The sequence below is a fragment of the Ornithorhynchus anatinus genome, chromosome 3 (genome assembly GCF_004115215.2).
Source record: "Ornithorhynchus anatinus isolate Pmale09 chromosome 3, mOrnAna1.pri.v4, whole genome shotgun sequence".
In the NCBI taxonomy this organism is placed as follows: Eukaryota; Metazoa; Chordata; class Mammalia; order Monotremata; family Ornithorhynchidae; genus Ornithorhynchus; species Ornithorhynchus anatinus.
The window spans coordinates 92,581,571-92,601,028 of NC_041730.1; the positions used below are offsets into that span (position 1 = coordinate 92,581,571).

The 19,458-nt window shown below is 40.5% G+C and overlaps 1 protein-coding gene across 1 annotated transcript in view; it reads left to right on the top strand.

The window, feature by feature from the left end:
* The window catches only part of LIFR (LIF receptor subunit alpha), an 82,075-nt gene that overhangs the window by 35,430 nt on the left and 27,187 nt on the right, over positions 1-19,458 (top strand). The window contains exons 4-9 of the mRNA XM_029059207.2: positions 884-1,023; positions 8,379-8,542; positions 12,086-12,260; positions 12,866-13,129; positions 17,815-17,944; positions 18,719-18,885. Coding sequence (XP_028915040.1) covers positions 884-1,023; positions 8,379-8,542; positions 12,086-12,260; positions 12,866-13,129; positions 17,815-17,944; positions 18,719-18,885 — 1,040 coding nt within the window. The remainder of the gene's footprint in view (positions 1-883; positions 1,024-8,378; positions 8,543-12,085; positions 12,261-12,865; positions 13,130-17,814; positions 17,945-18,718; positions 18,886-19,458) is intronic.

Consider the following 19,458-nt stretch of genomic DNA (forward strand, 5'->3'; position numbering starts at 1 on the left):
ACGGTGTTCGAATTCCCCCATTATCAATCTTCATCTTGGGAAAGGGACCTCTCTTGGACCATCTCTCAAGACCCTGTGTTTAGTGCTCTTTTTGCTCAAGGTGACATCTTGAAATACCCATGTCTCCAGGGTGAGTCTCTGAAGTAGATCTCTGAAGCATTGTTAATGTTTACTGATATTGGTTTCCAAATTTAAAGGCTTAAGCTTACATATTATTCTGTGATCAAAATGTCAAAAGTTCTCTCAGAATGCTTAATTGTAACCACCAAGACATTAATTCTCACTTTTAAAAAATTTCATGTTGTGGGAAATTGAAATCTAAATCTGAAAGTGAGAGAGCTGTCCAGGTGTTTTATCATGGGGCTGAATTAGATTTCTTGTTGTTATTGTGACTTCAGCCAATGCTATAGTACCCTAAATAAAACATAAATTGGCTGTGGCCTCTACCAATATTTCAACTTGGGTTTTTTTAAAATTGAGAAACACAATTTTCATAGATTTGGTGTAAACTTTGCCATTTAACCAAATACAGCAAACACGTACTGTTATACTGTTATGTCAAGTTTTACCAAAGTGTTTATTTTTAGTGTATGCTTTGGACAGAACTTGCTAGAACTCCAGAAAGATGGCATCATGTCAAGATAAAGCACAGAGTGGCTTTGGAAGAAATGGCTGTATATGTCCGTGTGGTGTCTGTCATGGAATATTTCAGTGCGAGTTTTCCTTAATGCAGTGTCCTGTAAGATCATAACCCCCATGTTATAGGAGACCTGGGTGTAAAATGCACATTAAATATCTGTTCTTGGGAATCTAATAAAGCCTACTTAGAGAAGTAATAGCTTTTAAAGCTTTAATGCAGATTTAAATATTTACTTTGTTTCAGCTTCTACCCATGTAATCGGACAGAGAAAACAAGAATCGAACTTCCAGCTCCTTCATCCGCTGAGTATGAAATAACAATAAGTGCACTACGTCTTTCTGGAAATGTCATAACTAAATTTGTGGTGAATGAAAGAAATGTTTGTAAGTATCCACATCAGAGAAAATTGGTTTTATACAAACTCAAAATAAATGAGACTTTTTTTTTCCTGTAGGATTTGGTACTTTTTTGACTTCTCTTGTTGGCAAGAATATATTTAAATCCTTGGACTTAGGTACTTCTTCAGTAATGACCTTTCTCTGTGGCACTACTTCTGTTTTCTCCCCATCTTCCTCTCTTCCTCCATCTGACATCTGTGGCTGATTGATATAGTGAGAAACATATGCGTAGAGGTATTCATTTACCCAGATATAATAATATTGTTGGTATTTAAGTGCTTACTATGTGCAGAGCACTGTTCTAAGCGCTGGGGGAGATACAGAGTAATCAGGTTGTCCCACGTGAGGCTCACAGTTAATGCAAACTTGACCATTTGTTTTCGAAATTAAAATTTGTTTTCAGTCTTCCATTGCTTTTGCAAAGTTCCTTGTAAAAAGTATCATAGCTGAAAATTTCATAGTTAACTTTTGCTATAATTTATGATGGTGCTGTCTATCCATTGTGGGACTAATAATAGGGAAGCATTGTCTGAGTAGTTCAAATAAGTGGTCAGAGTGCTATGTGAATCATTCCAAGCAGATTTTCCTATACTTATATCCATTTTATTTCTCTCTCTCGGTGTTCTCCCCTCGTCCCCCCCCCATACGTATACATTCTGTTCTTTTTTTTAAATTTGCAGTTCTCTTACCATTGCTTGTGCTTTTAATTCATCGAGAACATCTTTGGCAAAGGAAATATAACAGACATTTGAAATTACTCGCAGAATAGTTTTATATTGATCTAAAATCTCTCTTTGTATGTACACAAATGCACTTCTTAGCACAATCTAGGCAAAAACATCTACTCAATACACCATCCCCCATTCTCTCATTAAAGCAAGCATAGGTTTACTTCAATCACAGAATTGTCAAAAGTATTTTATGTTCCCTAGCACCTGGCTGCCCCAGGGCCAAATTGCAAGAGAATATAGTGAGTTGATTCCTCAAGCCCTCTGTCACTAAAGCACTGGAAGACCATGAGGGAATGTGGGTGGCACTGGGAGGTCTCCTTCCCTGGGGGAGGGAGGAGAAATAGTTTTCTAGAAGTTGGTAGTAGTGTGAAGCGAGTCCCTAATGCTACCCTGAGCCTTTGGCAGACCTGGTACATCCAGGGAACTTTAAGTGCCTTGGGACACTAAGAACCAAGAGGTACTGTAGGGTTATTCATTTATTCATTCAATCGTATTTATTAAGTGCTTACTGTGTGCAGAGCACTATACTAAGCATTTGGAAAGTACAGTCCAGCAACAGATAGAGACAATCCCTACCCATATGGGTTATGAAGGGCCCACCCCCAGAATCATTCAGTCATGTTTATTGAGCACTTACTATGTGCAGAGCACTGTACTAAGCACTTGGGAAAGTACAATGCAACAATAAACAGTGACATTCCCTGCCCACAATGAAATTAGAATCTAGAGTCAGTGAGACAGACATCAATACAAATAAAATGACAGATATGTACATAAGTGCTGTGGGGCTGGGAGGGTTGGGAAAGAGCAAAGGGAGCAAGTCAGGGAGACACAGAAGGGAGTGGGAGTTGAGGAAAAGTGGGGCTTAGTTTGGGAAGAATAGAAGGGGACCCAGAACTGAGTCTTGAGGAGCCCTTACTTTCAGAAGGTATGAGACAGAGGAGGAGCCCAAAAAACAGACTCTGAATGAGTGGTTAGAGAGCTAGATATTTAATGTGCATTTTACACCCAGGTCTCCTATAACATGGGTGTTATGATCTTATAACATAGGAATTCATTCATTCATTCAATAGTATTTATTGAGCGCTTACTATGTGCAGAGCACTGTACTAAGCGCTTGGGATGAACAAGTCGGCAACAGATAGAGACAGTCCCTGCCGTTTGACGGGCTTACGGTCTAATCGGGGGAGACGGACAGGCGAGAACAAGGGCAATAAACAGCGTCGGGGAAGAACATCTCGTAAAAACAATGGCAACTAAATAGAATCGAGGCGATGTACAATTCATTAACAAAATAAATAGGGTAACGAAAATATATACAGTTGAGCGGACGAGTACAGTGCTGTGGGGATGGGAAGGGAGAGGTGGAGGAGCAGAGGGAAAAGGGGAAAATGAGGCTTTAGCTGCGGAGAGGTAAAGGGGGGATGGCAGAGGGAGTAGAGGGGGAAGAGGAGCTCAGTCTGGGAAGGCCTCTTGGAGGAGGTGAGTTTTAAGTAGGGTTTTGAAGAGGGAAAGAGAATCAGTTTGGCGGAGGCGAGGAGGGAGGGCGTTCCAGGACCGCGGGAGGACGTGACCCGGGGGTCGACGGCGGGATAGGCGAGACCGAGGGACGGTGAGGAGGTGGGCGGCGGAGGAGCGGAGCGTGCGGGGTGGGCGGTAGAAAGAGAGAAGGTAGGAGAGGTAGGAAGGGGCAAGGTGATGGAGAGCCGAAGGAGATGTGCCTTCAATAAGGCTCTGTCTGAAGAGCCTGAGAAGCAGCGTGGCTCAGTGGAAAGAGCCCAGGCTTGGGAGTCAGAGGTCATGAGTTCGAATCCCAGCTCTGCCACTTGTCAGCTGTGTGACTGTGGGCAAGTCACTTAACTTCTCTGTGCCTCAGTTCCCTCATCTGTAAAATAGGGATGAAGACTGTGAGCCCCACGTGGGACAACCTGATTCCCCTATGTCTACCCCAGCGCTTAGAACAGTGCTCTGCACATAGTAAGCGCTTAACAAATACCAACATTATTATTATTATTATGAAGAGGGGAGAGTAATTGTCATCAGATTTGAGGAGGGAGGGCATTCCAGGCCAGAGGTAGGACATGGGCTAGGTGTTGGTGGTGAGACAGGAACGATGGAGGCACAGTGAGAAGATTAGCACTAGAGGAGTGAAATGGGTGGGCTGAGTTGTAGCGGGAGAGAAGCGAGGTGAGGTAGGAGGGGGCAAGGTGATGGACTGCTTTAAAGCCAGTGACGTCTGATGTTGGTAGAGCTTTCTGTACATGGGGAAAGATTATCAGTCCATTCATTCGATCATATTTACTGAGCACTTACTGTGTGCAAAGCACTGTGCTAAGCTCTTGGGGGAGTACAATAAAAGGACACATTCCCTGCCCACAGTGAGCGTACAGTCTAGAGGGGAAAATGGACAATCAGTGGTATTTATTGAGCACTTACTGTGTGCAGAGCATTCTACTAAGCACATGGGAGAATACTATACAACAAAGTTAGTACATGTTCCCTTCTGACTCCCAGGCCTGTGTCTATCTACTGTGCCATGCTGCTTCTCATACGTGCTGGGAGCAGCATATTAGCAGTTTGGATGGAGAGGAAAGGGTGGATTTTTAGTACTGTTGTGAAGGTAGAATGAGTAGGATTGGGTGATAGCGCAGGGACTGTGTCTATCAACTCTGTTCTGTTGTACTCTCCCAAGTGGTTGGTTAGTACAGTGCTCTGCACTCAGTAAATGTTCTAATACCATTGATGATGACAAGTTAAATATGTGGATTGTATGAGATGCGTCAAGGATAATGCCAAGATTATGGAGTTGTAAAACAGGGAGGGTAGTGGTATTGTCTACAGTGATGGAAAAGGCAGGGTGGGGACAGAGTTTGGGTGGGAAGATGAGTTCTGTTTTGAGCATGTTTAGTTTGAGGTATCGGTGGGACATTCAGGTAGAGTTGTCCTGAAGGCAGAAGGAAATGTGAGACTGCAGAGGAGAGAGAGAGGTCAGGGCTGGAGAGGTAAATTTTGGGAATCGCCTGGGTAAAGATGGTAGTTGAAGCCATGGGAATGAATGAGTTCTCCAAGGGAGTGGGTCTAGATGAAGAATAGAAGGGGACCCAGAACTGAGTCTTGAGGAGCCCTTACTTTCAGAAGGTGTGAGACAGAGGAGGAGCCCAAAAAACAGACTCTGAATGAGTGGTTAGAGAGCTAGGAGGAGAACCAGGAGAGTTCACAGTGTCAAGGAAGCCTAGCTTGGGTATTGTTTCAGGGAGAAGGGGGTGACCCATAGAGTCAAGAACAGCTAAGAAGTGTGAGGATGTGGTTAAATTCTCCCTTCACTCTTCTGACATACCTACCACAACTTACTCACTCTGTGGATTTAGGTGCCAGTTACATGCCAAACATAATGCTAAGTGCTGGGGCTGATACAAGCAGCTTCAGATTTACGATGCCCTGGCCGCCACAGAAAGAAAATCCGTTAGGATAAAAAGTCCTTGTTTACTTTGAAGTATAAGTGATGAGGCTATACAGACTGATATGAAGTAAAATTTCTGTTCATTCTCAAACAGATTATTTGCATTCATACATCCTACCACTGTCATCACAGATAAGAGGGAATTTGATGCTGCTTTGGGAATCTCGTTAATACACGGTCTAACTTTTGAGGCTAAGACCCTACAAAGAATATCTAACTTTCCAGTGGTGGGGAAGACAAGACCTTCACTCCAGCACTTAGTGAAGTCCTGCCTGTGATTTGCCATGAAACTCAGACAGCTGCCTGGGTGCTTCCTCAGCCACATATCTTCCATGTGTCCGTGGGCAAGTCACTTAGCTTGTCTGGGCCTCGTTTACCTCATCTGTGTAATGAGGATTGAGACTATGATCCCATGTGGGACATGGACTGTATCCAACCTGATTAGCTTGTATTCACTCCCACACTTTATACAGTGCCTGACACATAGTAAACCCTTAACAAATGCCTTAGAAAAAAAAATGCATGGAACACCACGATAAAGACACGGGTTATCAAAGCTCTCAACATCACCATTCTTCAAAAACCTTAAAACTGACCATGGAAACTCATAGAATCTCAGTGTTGTCCACCGCTGATCAAATTCTAATCAGAGTGATTGTGGACTTGCTACTGAAAAACTTGGTCAGCAGCCATTCCCAGAACTGCCACGTAGCTTTAGACCACAAAGGTAGAGTGGGGATGAGCCTTGCTGTACATCCAGTTACAGGAGCAGTGCAAGGAAAATCCTCAGTGATTATTCACTCTTCCAAAACAACACTAGTAGATCTTATCTTGAACAACTAAACAAGTTTGGATGCCTTGGGAACTTTGTCAGGTTACTTTATTCTCAGGTGCTATGGCCAGCCATGTCTAACCCTTTCTCTTTCACACATGAAATGATGTAACGTGTCTCACTGTATTCGTTAAGTGCTTACTATTTGCCCGACACTCTACTAAGAACTGGAGTGGATGCAACATAATCGGGTTCGATGCAGTCCCTGTCTCATATAGGTCTCACAGTCTTAATCCGCATTTTGCAGGTGAGGTAACTGAGGTACAGAGAAGTTAAGTGACTTGCCCAAGGTCACACAGCAGTCAAGCAGAGGAGACAGGATTAGAACTCAGGTCCTCTGACTCACAAGCCCATGCTCTTTCCACTAGGCAATGTTGCTTTTCCTGCCAGTCTTTTCCAAAGCAATTGTATACAACTATGCTCAAATTTCAGGGCAGGGGAACAGCCTGAAACAAGAGATCTCTGGTGATATAGTCAAGAGCAGCAGAGAAACAACATGGTGTAGATAATGGGACAACCTGATTCCCCTGTGTTTACCCCAGCGCTTAGAACAGTGCTCTGCACATAGTAAGCGCTTAACAAATACCAACATTATTATTATCTAATAATAATAATAATAATGTTGGTATTTGTTAAGCGCTTACTATGTGCAGAGCACATAATCAGGTTGTCCCACGTGAGGCTCACAGTTATTTTACAGTTGAGGTAACTTAGGCACAGAGAAGTTAAGTGGCTTGCCCACAGTCACACAGCTGACAAGTGGCAGAGCTGAGATTTGAACCCATGACCTCTGACTCCCAAGCCCGGGCTCTTTCCACTGAGCCACACTGCTCAGTGATAAAGAAATAGAGCTCGGGACTGAAAGTCTGAAGGACCTGGGTTCTAATCCCATCTCTTCCACTTGTCTCCTGTGTGACCCTGGGTGAGTCACTTAATTTATCTATGCCTCAATTACCTCATCTGTAAAATGGGGATTAAGAATGTGAGCTCCCTACCAGACAGGGTCTGTGTCCAACTTGATCAAGTCGTATCTACCTCAGCGCTTAGTACAGTGCCTGGCACATAGTAAGCACTTAACAGATACCATTGGAAAAAAAGAAGAGTATTATTAGGTGAATTTGGGAGAAGAAAGAAGTGAGAACTGGTGAAGAAAGCTGTTACGTAAAGTGGATAAAACAGGTGGGTCCTCTGAAACCAATGGTAAATTTTCTGCTTGAGGAAGGTGGTCAGTCTTTGGTGGTTTTTGACAAGTGGGGAGACGTGTCAGGGGCATTTCTTTGGAAGATGATTCTGGCAGCAGTGTGGAGTGTGAACTGAAGGGAAAATTTGAGAAGCAGCGTGGCCTGGTGAATAGATCACAGACCTGGGAGTCAGAAGGACCTGGGTTCTGCTGTGACGTTGGGCAAGTCACTTGACATCTCTGGAGCTCAGTTACCTCATCTGTAAAACGGGGATTAAGACAGGGAGCCCCGTGTGGGACATGGACTTTGGCCAATCTGATTAGGTTGTTTCTACCCCAGCACTTGGTAGAATGCCTGGCACATAATAAGTGCTTAACAAATACCATAAAAAATTGAAGGATAGGAGACAGCAGGGAAGTTGATAACAGTAATCTAGCCAAAGTAGTCACAGTAGATAAGAGTCAAACAATAAGTACTTCTACTGGATAAGAATGGCTGGAAGTATGCTTACTGATTGGGGCTATGTGGAGAAAGTTGAATTATGTTTTGAAAGGAAGAGCTTTTGCTAATAGGAAGGGCAAGTTTAGAGAATATGGACGTGGGCCAGGAAAAAGATTAACTAGAAAGCCCAGAGGTGAACTTAAAGTTATGACAAATCTTAAATATTTTGAAAATCAATGGTCATGGTCTAATGTGACCTAGGCTTGCTGTGGTCACATTAGTCGAAGTGTTTCAGTCAGTTGTATTTACCGAGTGCTTACTCTGTGCAGAGTACTGCCCTAAGCACTTGGGAGAGTACAGTATAACAGAGTTGGTAGATATATTCAATATCTTTGTATGGCTTCAGTAATCATCTCTCTGAGAATGATGCCCAAATCTCCCTCTACTCCTGATCTTTCCTCCCACTACTCAATCTCAAATTTCATCTTGCTTCCAGGACATTCCCAGTGTAAAGATCCACTTGGACCCACTTTGTTAAATAACCTGACCATTTGCATGTTTATCTTTTTTTTCAGTGGGAGAGATCGTAGCGGATGATTTTTTTAGGTGAAAATATGAAGTAAATTTACTTAGAAACTACAGGTTGTTTTCCTTAGTAATTCTTCTGGTTTGTGTTTGCTCTTTTCCTTTTCAAGCCTTAATTCCAGTTAAGCCACAGATAGTGAGTTTGATTCCTGAGTTTTCAACCTCTACATTATATCTGAAGTGGAATGACATTGGTTCAGCCTTCCCACACAATTCCAAAGCCAACTGGGAGATTAAGGTTATGCGTAAAGAAAATATGGAAATCGTAAAATTAGTAAGTTTCTTTTTTTCATGAAAACATGATTCCCCCCGCCCCCTTTCAGATTCTTATTGAAAATGTAGAAATGTTATAGTTTATAAGCTTGCAGTCTATTGAAGGTCTGGTTTATTTCAAACCTTGTGATGCTATAATCAACCTAAAAATATTTTTTTCTTGATATTTACCCCCATAGTTCACATCTTGATACTTTATTGTAGTTCATCTTGTTTGTTGACATTTTACAGAACATAGCATCGTGAAATGGCTCTCATAAAGCAATTATTTATTGTTGTACAGGATTGGGTCCAGCATTTGTTTCTTAAGCATTGGTGTGATTTGGACATGCTCAGATGCTAAGTAAGGATTGAAAGGATCGAAAATGGTTTAGGTTGAGAAAAAGGATACTGAGATGGGGGAGAAGAGGAATGGTGATTTATTTTTTTTAAGGTGAGAGAGGGTTGGATTCTCAGCATAGCCGTATGAGAATATAGATTGTAGCTTGCATGTTGAAACTGCAAGCTTATTGGTTCTTGTTGCAGCCTGTTGTCACCAGATCAGTTTTTTGTTTTGTTGTTTTTTTTATTATTTAGACAGTGAAAGACCTTTTGTGTCCGACTTCTGCAGCGTGGCGCAGTGGAAAGAGCACGGGCTTTGGAGTCAGGGCTCATGAGTTCGAATCCCAGCTCTGCCACTTGTCAGCTGTGTGACTGTGGGCAAGTCACTTAACTTCTCTGTGCCTCAGTTCCCTCATCTGTAAAATGGGGATTAAGACTGTGAGCCCCACATGGGACAACCTGATTCCCCTGTGTTTACCCCAGCGCTTAGAACAGTGTTCTGCACATAGTAAGCGCTTAACAAATACCAACATTATTATTATTCTGACAGACTTCCTCTATACTGTGAACTCGTTGTGGGCGGGGAACCTGCCAAACAACTCTGTTGTGTTATGTTGGTTTCTCCCAAGCGTTTAGTACAGTGCTGTGCACACAGTAAGAGCTCAATAAATACTATTGATTGACAGGTGGAAGTGTCACAATTCACTCAGCTAATAGGTAAGAAGCTGTAGCATGGTGACAATCTAAGGAAAAGTTACTCAGCCCTGAACTAAAAAGGGAAAGAATATTAGCTAGTATGTATTAAGTCAAGTCAGTGGTACCTACTGAGTACTTAAGTCTAAGCACTGTACTAAATGTTTGGAAGAGTACAAGAGAAGGAAGACACACTCCCTGCCTTCAAAGAGTTCACTGTCAAAATGGACTATCAAAATCTTTTAGCATCAAATTAAATGACTTGAAAATGAACGCAGTTCCAATATCACCACTTATCAGCTGTGTGACTTTGGGCAAGTCACTTAGCTTCTCTGTGCCTCAGTTATCTCATCTGTAAAGTGGGGATGAAGACTCTGAGCCCCACATGGGACAACCTGCCTACCTTGGATCTACCCCAACGCTTAGAACAGGGCTTGGCACATAGTAAGCTCTTGATAAACACCGTCATTATTATTATTATTATTACTGCTGACAGCCATTAGTAGTCAACAATCTGCTCTCTTCCTTGTGTGAGGGTCTATCAGTTGGGGGATAGGATTGGTACATCGGGGTAGATGTCTGAGGGTTTGAGACAGGATTCTCAAACAGAACCCTCAATAAGTAATTTTTTCATTTCAGGCAAGCCATTATAGGATCAAAAATGGGAATTTATGGTCCCTGTCGCATGACAGTGATCATATACTCCTTTCTCCCTAGCTCATCACTATGCCACTTTTTCTATTAATAATAATAATGAATAATAATTATGGTATTGTTAAGCACTTACTATTTGCCAGGCACTGTACTAAGCGCTGGGGTGGATACAGGCAAACCTTGTCTCACAATAGGGCTCATAGTTTTGATCCCCATTTTACAGATGAGGTAACTGAGGCAACAAGAAGTGAAGTGACTTGCCCAAGTCCACCCAGCAGACAGGTGGCAGAGCCAGGATTAGAACCCATGACCTTTTGACACCCAGACCAGTGCTCTATCCACTATACCATGCTGCTTCTAACCCAAACATTTGAATTGTATGTGAATTGCTGCAATTGCCACTGCATGGCAACTCATGTTAAAAACTTAGTCAAGCTCAGGAGCCTGACTTTCTCTCCCCTAAAGAATTTTCCAATTAAGAGAGAATCTATTTCTTTGGGGTAATTTAGCAGCCTGTGCAAGACCAGAATATTCATCCATTCATTCACTCAATAGTATTTATTGAGTGCTTACTATGTGCAGAGCACTGTACTAAGCGCTTGGAATGGACAAATCGGCAACAGATAGAGACAGTCCCTGCCCTTTGACGGGCTTACAGTCTAATCGGGGGAGACAGACAGACAAGAACAATAGCAATAAATAGAATCAAGGGGATGAACATCTCACTAAAACTATAGAAAATAAATAGAATCAAGGTGATGTACATCTCATTAACAAAATAAATAGAGTAATGAAAATATATACAGTTGAGCAGACGAGTACAGTGCTGAGGGGAAGGGAGAGGGGGAGGAGCAGAGGGAAAGAGGGGAAAAGAGGGCTTAGCTGAAGAGAGGTGAAGGTGGGGGTAGAAGGGGATCAGAGGGAGCAGAGGGAAAAAGGGGGGAGCTCAGTCTGTGAAGGCCTCTTGGAGGAGGTGAGCTTTAAGTAGGGTTTCAAAGAGGGGAAGAGAATGAGTTTGGCGGAGGTGAGGAGGGAGGCCATTCCAGGACCGCGGGAGGACGTGGCCCAGGGGTCGACGGCGGGATAGGCGAGAAAGGGGGATGGTGAGGAAGTGGGTGGCAGAGGAGTGGAGCGTGCGGGGTGGGCAGTGGAAAGAGAGAATAGCAATGGAGTTTGGGTGAATGTCACTGCTAAAAATCAGAAAGGGGGACACATAAAATCTTAATGAACTCTGTGAGGCTCTTCCAAGTCCATATACCATTTAGAGAGGAAATTAAAATCCAGGCTCTCCTGTGTGAATTAGAGACCTTGCCATTTTATCCATCAAATTGAAAGCTGGGAAACTGCAGAGCAGTTCTCAGTGAGCACGTGCAATGTGTGACCTTGCTGGTGGGTAGCCAAAGGGGACTTAAATGTCATAGTGGTTCACTCCAGTGATTCTCTACCCCACCCCACCTCCCAACATAATATTTTGATACCATCCGTGGCCATACTGATGTTGTAGGAGAAGCTATAGGTAGAGAGGGTATAGCAGCATCTCCATATCATTGTTGGGTAAAGGTGGTAATCTTGAAAACTGATACAAGAATTACAAGCCTGTCATAAGGGCAAATTATAGTTCACCTTGGTGTGTGGTGGGTTGGTTTTTTTTTGTTTGTTTTCCCCAGAAATCTGTCCTTGTTCCCAGTCATGGGGTTTTGTAATTTTAATGACTTTTTCTTTCTTAGAAACGAGGTATGTAAAGACTCACCTAATCTAAACTGATTTTTGCTCAAAGATATAGTCTGTCAGCTATACTGTTTAGCAATGCTTTTGAAGAAATGAATGACTTGTCCTCATAGTGGTCCTATTTTGAAATACTACTTCAATGCTTTAGGCAACCTTCAGGACAAATCTGATTGGTAAGGATTCAGTTCTTGCTTGGCATTGGACTTCTGACATGCCCCTGGAGTGTACTTCACATTCTGTGAGCATCAGATATTATGTTGACGTGCTTCATTTCTCTGGTCATAAAGAGTGGAGTGAGTGGAGTCCTCCAAAGACTGTTTTTGGTAAGCTGATTCTTTTGGGTGTACTATATAACACTTAAATGTACTTAATGTGGGAAGAATAGCTTGATTGAAAAACTGGAAAATGTTTAGGTTCATTTGCAGAGCTGGCCAAAATATCCCAATTACCTTATATCTACCTCAGCGCTTAGTACAGTGCTTGGTATGTCATAAGCGCTTAACAAATCCCGTTAAAAAAAAAATTAAAGGAATGGGGCCTGCTACTGAGTTGGTTGACAATATTAGTTTCTTGTGAAATTGAACTTTTGATAGAATATAAACTGAGCTTGTCTGCATTGCACACATGAATCTAGGAGGGTTTTAAGGTGAGAACTTGCTAAAAAAACCCACTAAATATATATATATATATGTATATATACACACATATATATATGGAATTTATATATATATTTTCCAGGGACATCCCAGGGGCTCTCACTAAATAATTGAATCATGCCCATAATTGCATCTTAACTCTTCAGAACCAGGTTCTGAATAGTGCTATAATTGGTTTGGCATTGTAGGAGGTGATCTGTTTCTATTTTATTGTATACGTTCTAAGATTTCCAAAGAATTTGTAAAAATGTACCTATATGTATGTCTTACAGGATACCAAGCCAAATTAAAGAATAAGGTTTTTCCTCAAGACAAAGTGATACTTGTTGGTTCAAATATAACCATTTGTTGTGTAATTCAAGACGGAGACACTTTTAATGAGTTCCTTTTAGGAAGTCAACATTACAGCCCTATTCATCTTGATCATCGAAGTGTTGCAATCCAGATAGACAAAATAAATGCCTCACAGTCCAGCGGAACAAATGCAGTTTTTTTTACTGAGAAGGATATTGTTGGGACAGTGATTTTTGTAGGATGTAAGTATATAAATAGAGATGATTTTTAACTTGCTTTTCTTTGTAATAAAAGTTATTTCACCCTCATATAAGCTATACCATTCTTGACCTGGCTGATTCCTGTTGTCCCTTATTAGGTGCCTTGTTGTTTTCTTTTTAGTCAAAGGTATACAATTCATGCTTTTTTAAGAATCTGACACTTGATTTCCTACACAACTCCAAACTTTGTCTCGGGTGTTCTCAAATGAAAGAAATCAAACTGCTGGTTTAATTAGCTATCAAATTATAAACACTGTTTTTACAGTGTTTTTTGATTGTCCACATAAAAACAGTAAATAAATAGTTAAGTGCCTGCTGTTAAGGCACTATATTATTTGTTAGGGAGAGAATAATGGCATTAAAGGGAATGATCCTGCCCTCAAGAAATTTACATTACAGCAGGTGAAAATACTAAAATTACAGATAGGAAAAATAAGGAAAAGGGGCATATGTACATTATTGCCTGCTTAAGACTGGTACACCAGTACTGTGGGATTCATTCATTCAGTCGTATTTATTGAGCGCTTACTGTGTGCAGAGCACTGTGTACTAAGCATTTGGAAAGTACAGTTCAGCAGTAGAGACAATTCCTGCCCACACCAGGCTTACAGTCTAGAAGGGGGGGAGACAGACATCAAATCAAATAAATAGGCATCAGTATAAATAGAATTGTAAATATATGCACATCAAAGCAAGTAAACAGGCATCAATATAAATAGAATTTTAGATGTGTTCCTATATACACAAGTGCTGTGGGGCGGGGAGCGGTGGGTGGAGCAAAGGGCGGAGAGGAAAAGGGGGCTTAGTCTGGGAGCCTGGGCGACTGGGATGTTGAGAGTGCTTAGATTGCATGGAAGTACTGAAGTGGCAGTGGAGAGGTTGTAAATTGAGAAGATTAGAAGTTGGACGAGATGTGACTTCACTCTGGGCAAGACTGTTGGAGGAGATGTGACTTCAGTAGGATTTTGAAGATGGGAGAGCTGTGGTCTGTTGGATATGAAAGGGGAGGAATTCCAGGCTGGGGTAGCCACGAGCTGGAGGGAGGTGAATGAGGCACAGTGAATAGGTTAGCTTGAGAGGAACAAAGCATGAACCATTGGGTGGTGGGAAAAGTGCACTGAACGCTTTAATGCCAATGGTCAGGAATTTCTGCTTGGTGTGGGGAGGAATGGTTAACCTTTTGAGGAGTAGGGAGATATGTGCTGAATGATATTTTAGAAAAATGATCTGGGCAGCAGCAGTATGGACTGGAGAGGGGAAACTGGAGGCAGGGAGGTGGGCAAGGGGAGGAAATGTATACTCATCAGAAAGCAGACAATCCAAAAGTTGATTCAAGTGCAGGGAAGAGCCCTGTTCTGGAGGCTGAATCTTTAGCAGTAGCGTAGGAGAGGTAATAATGATGCTGATGGTATTTGTCAAGCACTTACCATTTGTCAAGCACTTTTATAAATGCTGGATGAGATGAAACTAGAAAATGTGTACATACTTTTAAATTATTTATTTTACAGTATGAGCCAATATATTAGAAGTAATACCTAATATTCTAAATTGTTATATAGAATATACTAAATAATTATATAAATTGATTATTCATATTAATGTCTGTCTCCCCGTCTACATTTACTCTGGGTAGGGAACACATTTGCCAATTCTTTTTTATATTGCATTCTCCCAAACACTCAGTACAGTGCTCTGTACATAATAAGCGCTCAATAAATACCATCAATCGACAGAAACTCTTACCCCTTGAGCCATCTCACTTTCCATCCCCTTCTGCATGAGTGGGGAGTGAGGAAGGTAAGTATCTTCACATCCTAGATGGCATGCTATTTGCAATAAGTTAATGGAGGGTTTTAGTCTAGCCATATAGAGTATAGCTGAGGTTAATTCCCAGGTCTTCTACGTTATGCTCATGTTTATACAGTACCAAATGAACTTTTAGAAAAAAAATCCTGTATTTGTACTAACTTGTGGTATAATAATAGTGGAAATAGTAGTATTTTAACACCCACCAGGTACAATGCCCTGAACTAATTAAGATTTTTTTCATACTGAACTGTACTTAGGTCTTTCCTCATTCTCTATTTAGACCGTTGGTGTGTGTATGTCTCTAATGTACTACTGTACGGTAATTCATTAGGGGTTTGTCCTGTTTTTGTCAGATGATTTTTATAGTTTATCCAAGTCACTTTTAATTTCATCCATATCTGACAAAATGCTAACAACCTGCCCTGTTTGGTATCTGTAAATTTTTCATAAACATTTTGTAATTAGGGTATACAGAAATGAGAGGCCAAAGCTGTGCATCTTCCCGAAGGTGATATTCATAATGGGGTTATTCAATTGATCATGTGGTAGTTAGTTTGAATCTATTAATTATTGCTCTGTCAACCAGTCCCTGAAGTTACTAAATGGAGAGAATAGCTTTAAGCATCTGAAGTAAGGAGCGGTGATCATTGTGAATGTCAAGAAAGATCCTTACAAGTTTCTAAACCCTAGTTTTATTTGGCTCGTAAAGTGAACTATCTTGCCATTTATAATACTTGAATCCAAAGATCTATAGCATGGTTCCCAGCTGCAACTATTACCACTTTGCACCAACTGTGTTTATAAATAATGTCAAGACTACTTACTGCACTAATATATTTTTGATCTGTTCAGTATTTGAGTTTAGGACGGCTTTGGTTGATTCTGAGATGTTACAGTTGGGGCCCTCAGCCCCACAACACTTAGGTACATATCCGTCCCTCCCTGAAGACTGTAAGCTCATTATGGACAGGGAACGTGTCTACCAACTCTGTTACATTGTTATTGTACTCTCCCAAATGCTTAGTATAATGCTCTGCACACTGTAAGCACTCAATAAATTCAATAGAATGAATGATCTGCACATAATAAGTGCTGGATAAATACGACTCACCGATCTGATTGTTTGACTTAGTGTATTTAGGCGCTTACTAGTGTCAAGCACTGTTCCAAGAGCTGGGGTAGATATAAGTTAATCGGGTAGAACAAAGACTTAACCCGGTATAGAACAGGTGCTAAGAAGAGGTATTGAATCCCTATTTTATAGTTGAGGAAACTGAGTCACAGCAAAGCAAAGTGACTTGGCCAGGCCACACAGATAAATGTGTATCTTTCCAGGTGGAATTTAGGCTCCGTGTGGCAGGGAATGCCATTTTGTTTTGTCCTTACCAAGCTCTTAGGACAGTGCACTCTGCCTAGTGGGTGCTTAAATACAGTGCTTTGCACATGGTAAACGCTTAACAAATGCCATCATTATTATTACTAATAGTTCTACTACAAAAGCTGTGTTCCACTCTGAGCTCCACTTACTGTGAACTTTTTACCTTCTTGAGAGGAATATTAAGGGAATTCTGACTGTACAGTTTCCTAGTTTTGATCATCTGGATAGTCATTTTTTTCTTTTTTTGATGGTGGAGGAGGGTTCTAGTTTAAGTCACCATGATAGAGCCAGAGCTGGGCCTGCTCTGGAAACCCCTCCCTCACAACAACCCCCAGAGAAGTGATGATTTCACTAGCCGGAGCAGACCATCAACGTGGGAGGGCTGGACTCTCCACAGGAGAGGCAACCAGCCGGGTGGTCCCACAGTGGAGTAGATGCCTGCAGAGAAGGAAAGGGGGATGGAAAGGAGTAATTGTACTTGAAAATAAGTTACCCAGCACTAAGAGAGTGTGTGTATGTGTATGTGTGTGTCTCGCAAAGGGGTGTGTGGGGGCAAAGAGAAAAGATTCAAGAATGCTGACAGCTCACTTTTTAAGCACATAGTACGTGTTTTAACCCTATTTTCGTCTAACAACAAAACATCCTTTTTGTATCAGTAATCCTCACTTTTTTTGTTGAGTATAAAGAACTTTCAGAATAGTGAACAGATTTGACTAGACTCTGGGAGTTGAATTGTTAGCTTACAGAGAAATCATGGTCGACGGTCTTGTCTGGAATAGTTGTAGTTCATGGAGGCTGTTCTTGAATAAAACCTACAATGTGATATGCCATCTTGACTGATTTGAGGTATATGTGCACAGCTTTCTTTTGGCCCAATATGTCATTTTACCTAGATATAAATGCATTTGATATATATAAAAAGAATTTCTTAATTCTGCAACAACATTCTATCTGAAACAGAAATATCTTGTATGTATTTTTAATAGCTATTTTGAAACAAAGGAAGTAAAACATTGTGTCAGAATGCCACAGACCCAAATATTCTTGAACTGTTTGAGGTGAAATTGTGTTATTAAATATCTTTTTTTGGCAAGTGCCCAAAGTTAATTATTAAATTAGTTTCACATAATGGTCATACTTGGGCTCTACTTAGGGAAGCATTATGACCTAGTGGAAAGAGCATGAGTCTGGCAAGTTCAAGGACCTGGGTTCCAATCTGGGCTCTCTCACTAGCCTGCTATGTGACCTTGGACAAGGCACTTAACTTCTCTATGCCTCAGTTTCATCATTTGTAAAATGAGGATAAAATCTTACTCCCTCATGTATAGATTGTGTGTGGGACGGGACCTTTGTCCAACCGGATCATCAAATATCTACCCTAGCATTTAGTACAGTGCTTGGCACAAAGCAAGTACTTAAGAACTATTATTATCATTACTATGAAAGTAAAGGTGTCTAATTTGGACTCTTTTCTTGTTAGATCCACCTGATACTCCACAAGAGTTAAACTGTGAAACTCACAATTTAAAGGAAATTTTATGTAGTTGGAAAGCAGGAAGAGCAACTAAATTGTTTGGCCCATATGGAACAAATTATACATTACATGAAAGGTAAGGTGGAAAGAATGAAGCCTTTGTTAGGAAAATAGTCTAAAGTGTTTAGTCACACTGGATTAAACTTTTCCAATTTTAAATTTAAAATAAAATATCCAAACTGATAGATTTCACATAAACTGATATGCTTGAGGTATTTTAAAACACTTTTCAGTAATTTTCTCTGTTCCTTATGTGAAAGCTGATTTTTTTTTCTTTATAAAGCTTTGTGAAAAGGGAAATATAAAGTTTCTGTGCACACAAACCAAAAATATAAGTGGGTGGGAAGGACATGAGAAATAAGCCCCTTGCATATAGTTATCTCCCTGAAGGGATGTATCTAATGAGGCTTCACAGGAATTGCTAATGCAACTAATGCTAACTCATATCTTTATCTTTACCCAAAATTTGCTCATCAAATCTGCAGAAATTCATTGCTGAAACTCTTTAAAAGACAGGAATAGAATTCCTTTATAATTTGGAAAAAATAATTCAATCACTTAAGCATATCTTTTAGGATAATGTGACAATTATAAAATTTCATTCCTCAAGCTATAAATTATACTATAACTTTGGAATGAAAAATTGATCACATTTGGAGATAGAAAAGATCAGAAGAAAATGAAAATCCCAAAACTAAAGATGCACTCTATTTTTGATAGAAAAAAGTACCATTATTGGCTTTCCTTCTTCCCTCCCCCCAAGCATTTCCTGTCTGACATAAACCCAATTGAAAATTTTTTAGTATTTTTATTGAAAAATTGTAAAAATGGATTTATTTTCAATTTTCAGAATTTCTGGGAGGAGTATTACACATAAAAGTCCCGATTCCTTGGATGAAAACTACCTGTTGCTGTTTCAGATGGTAGCGAATCAGAAACTGTATAACTTTACTTTGCAAGCTAGTAATCCTTTGGGTAGATCAGAAACATCTGTTTTGGTGGACATAACCCAAAAAGGTAATAAGGCTTCATAGTACTTTTATTATTTTTCTAGAAGGTTGCAATATCTTTAGATCAATAAGAACTAATCATATGAATTGCTTTTGTTGGGCTTTTAAAGTTTATCAGGACGATCATAATTGTAACCTCCCAAAATTAACTTAATCTAAATTTCTTCCCATTTGAATTTGTGAATTTTAACCTCATAATCTTTAACCACAGTTGTAGCCCAAAGTAGTACTAAATTGTGACACCATCCTTTTTTTAACCATTGTCATGCCTGCAAAGCAGAATTAAGCATTTCAATTTGAAAGGAAAGAAAAAATAGAGACATTTGAAAAATCAGTGTCTCCTTAACACAGGCAGAAAATATAGATTTGTGGTCCTCCCCTCCATGGTCCAATAAGTATTTAGTTTATTTTCAATGTTTCCACAGCTGCTTGCCTTATGTCAATAGAAAGAACATATTTTTTGTCTTTTGAGAAATATGTTAGTCCAGACCTTTACACAGATTAAGACTAATGGTAAAGCTACACTGTATAGGGTTTTCCTGGACAATAAGGCCAGTTTTGAAAGTACAATGTTGAAAAT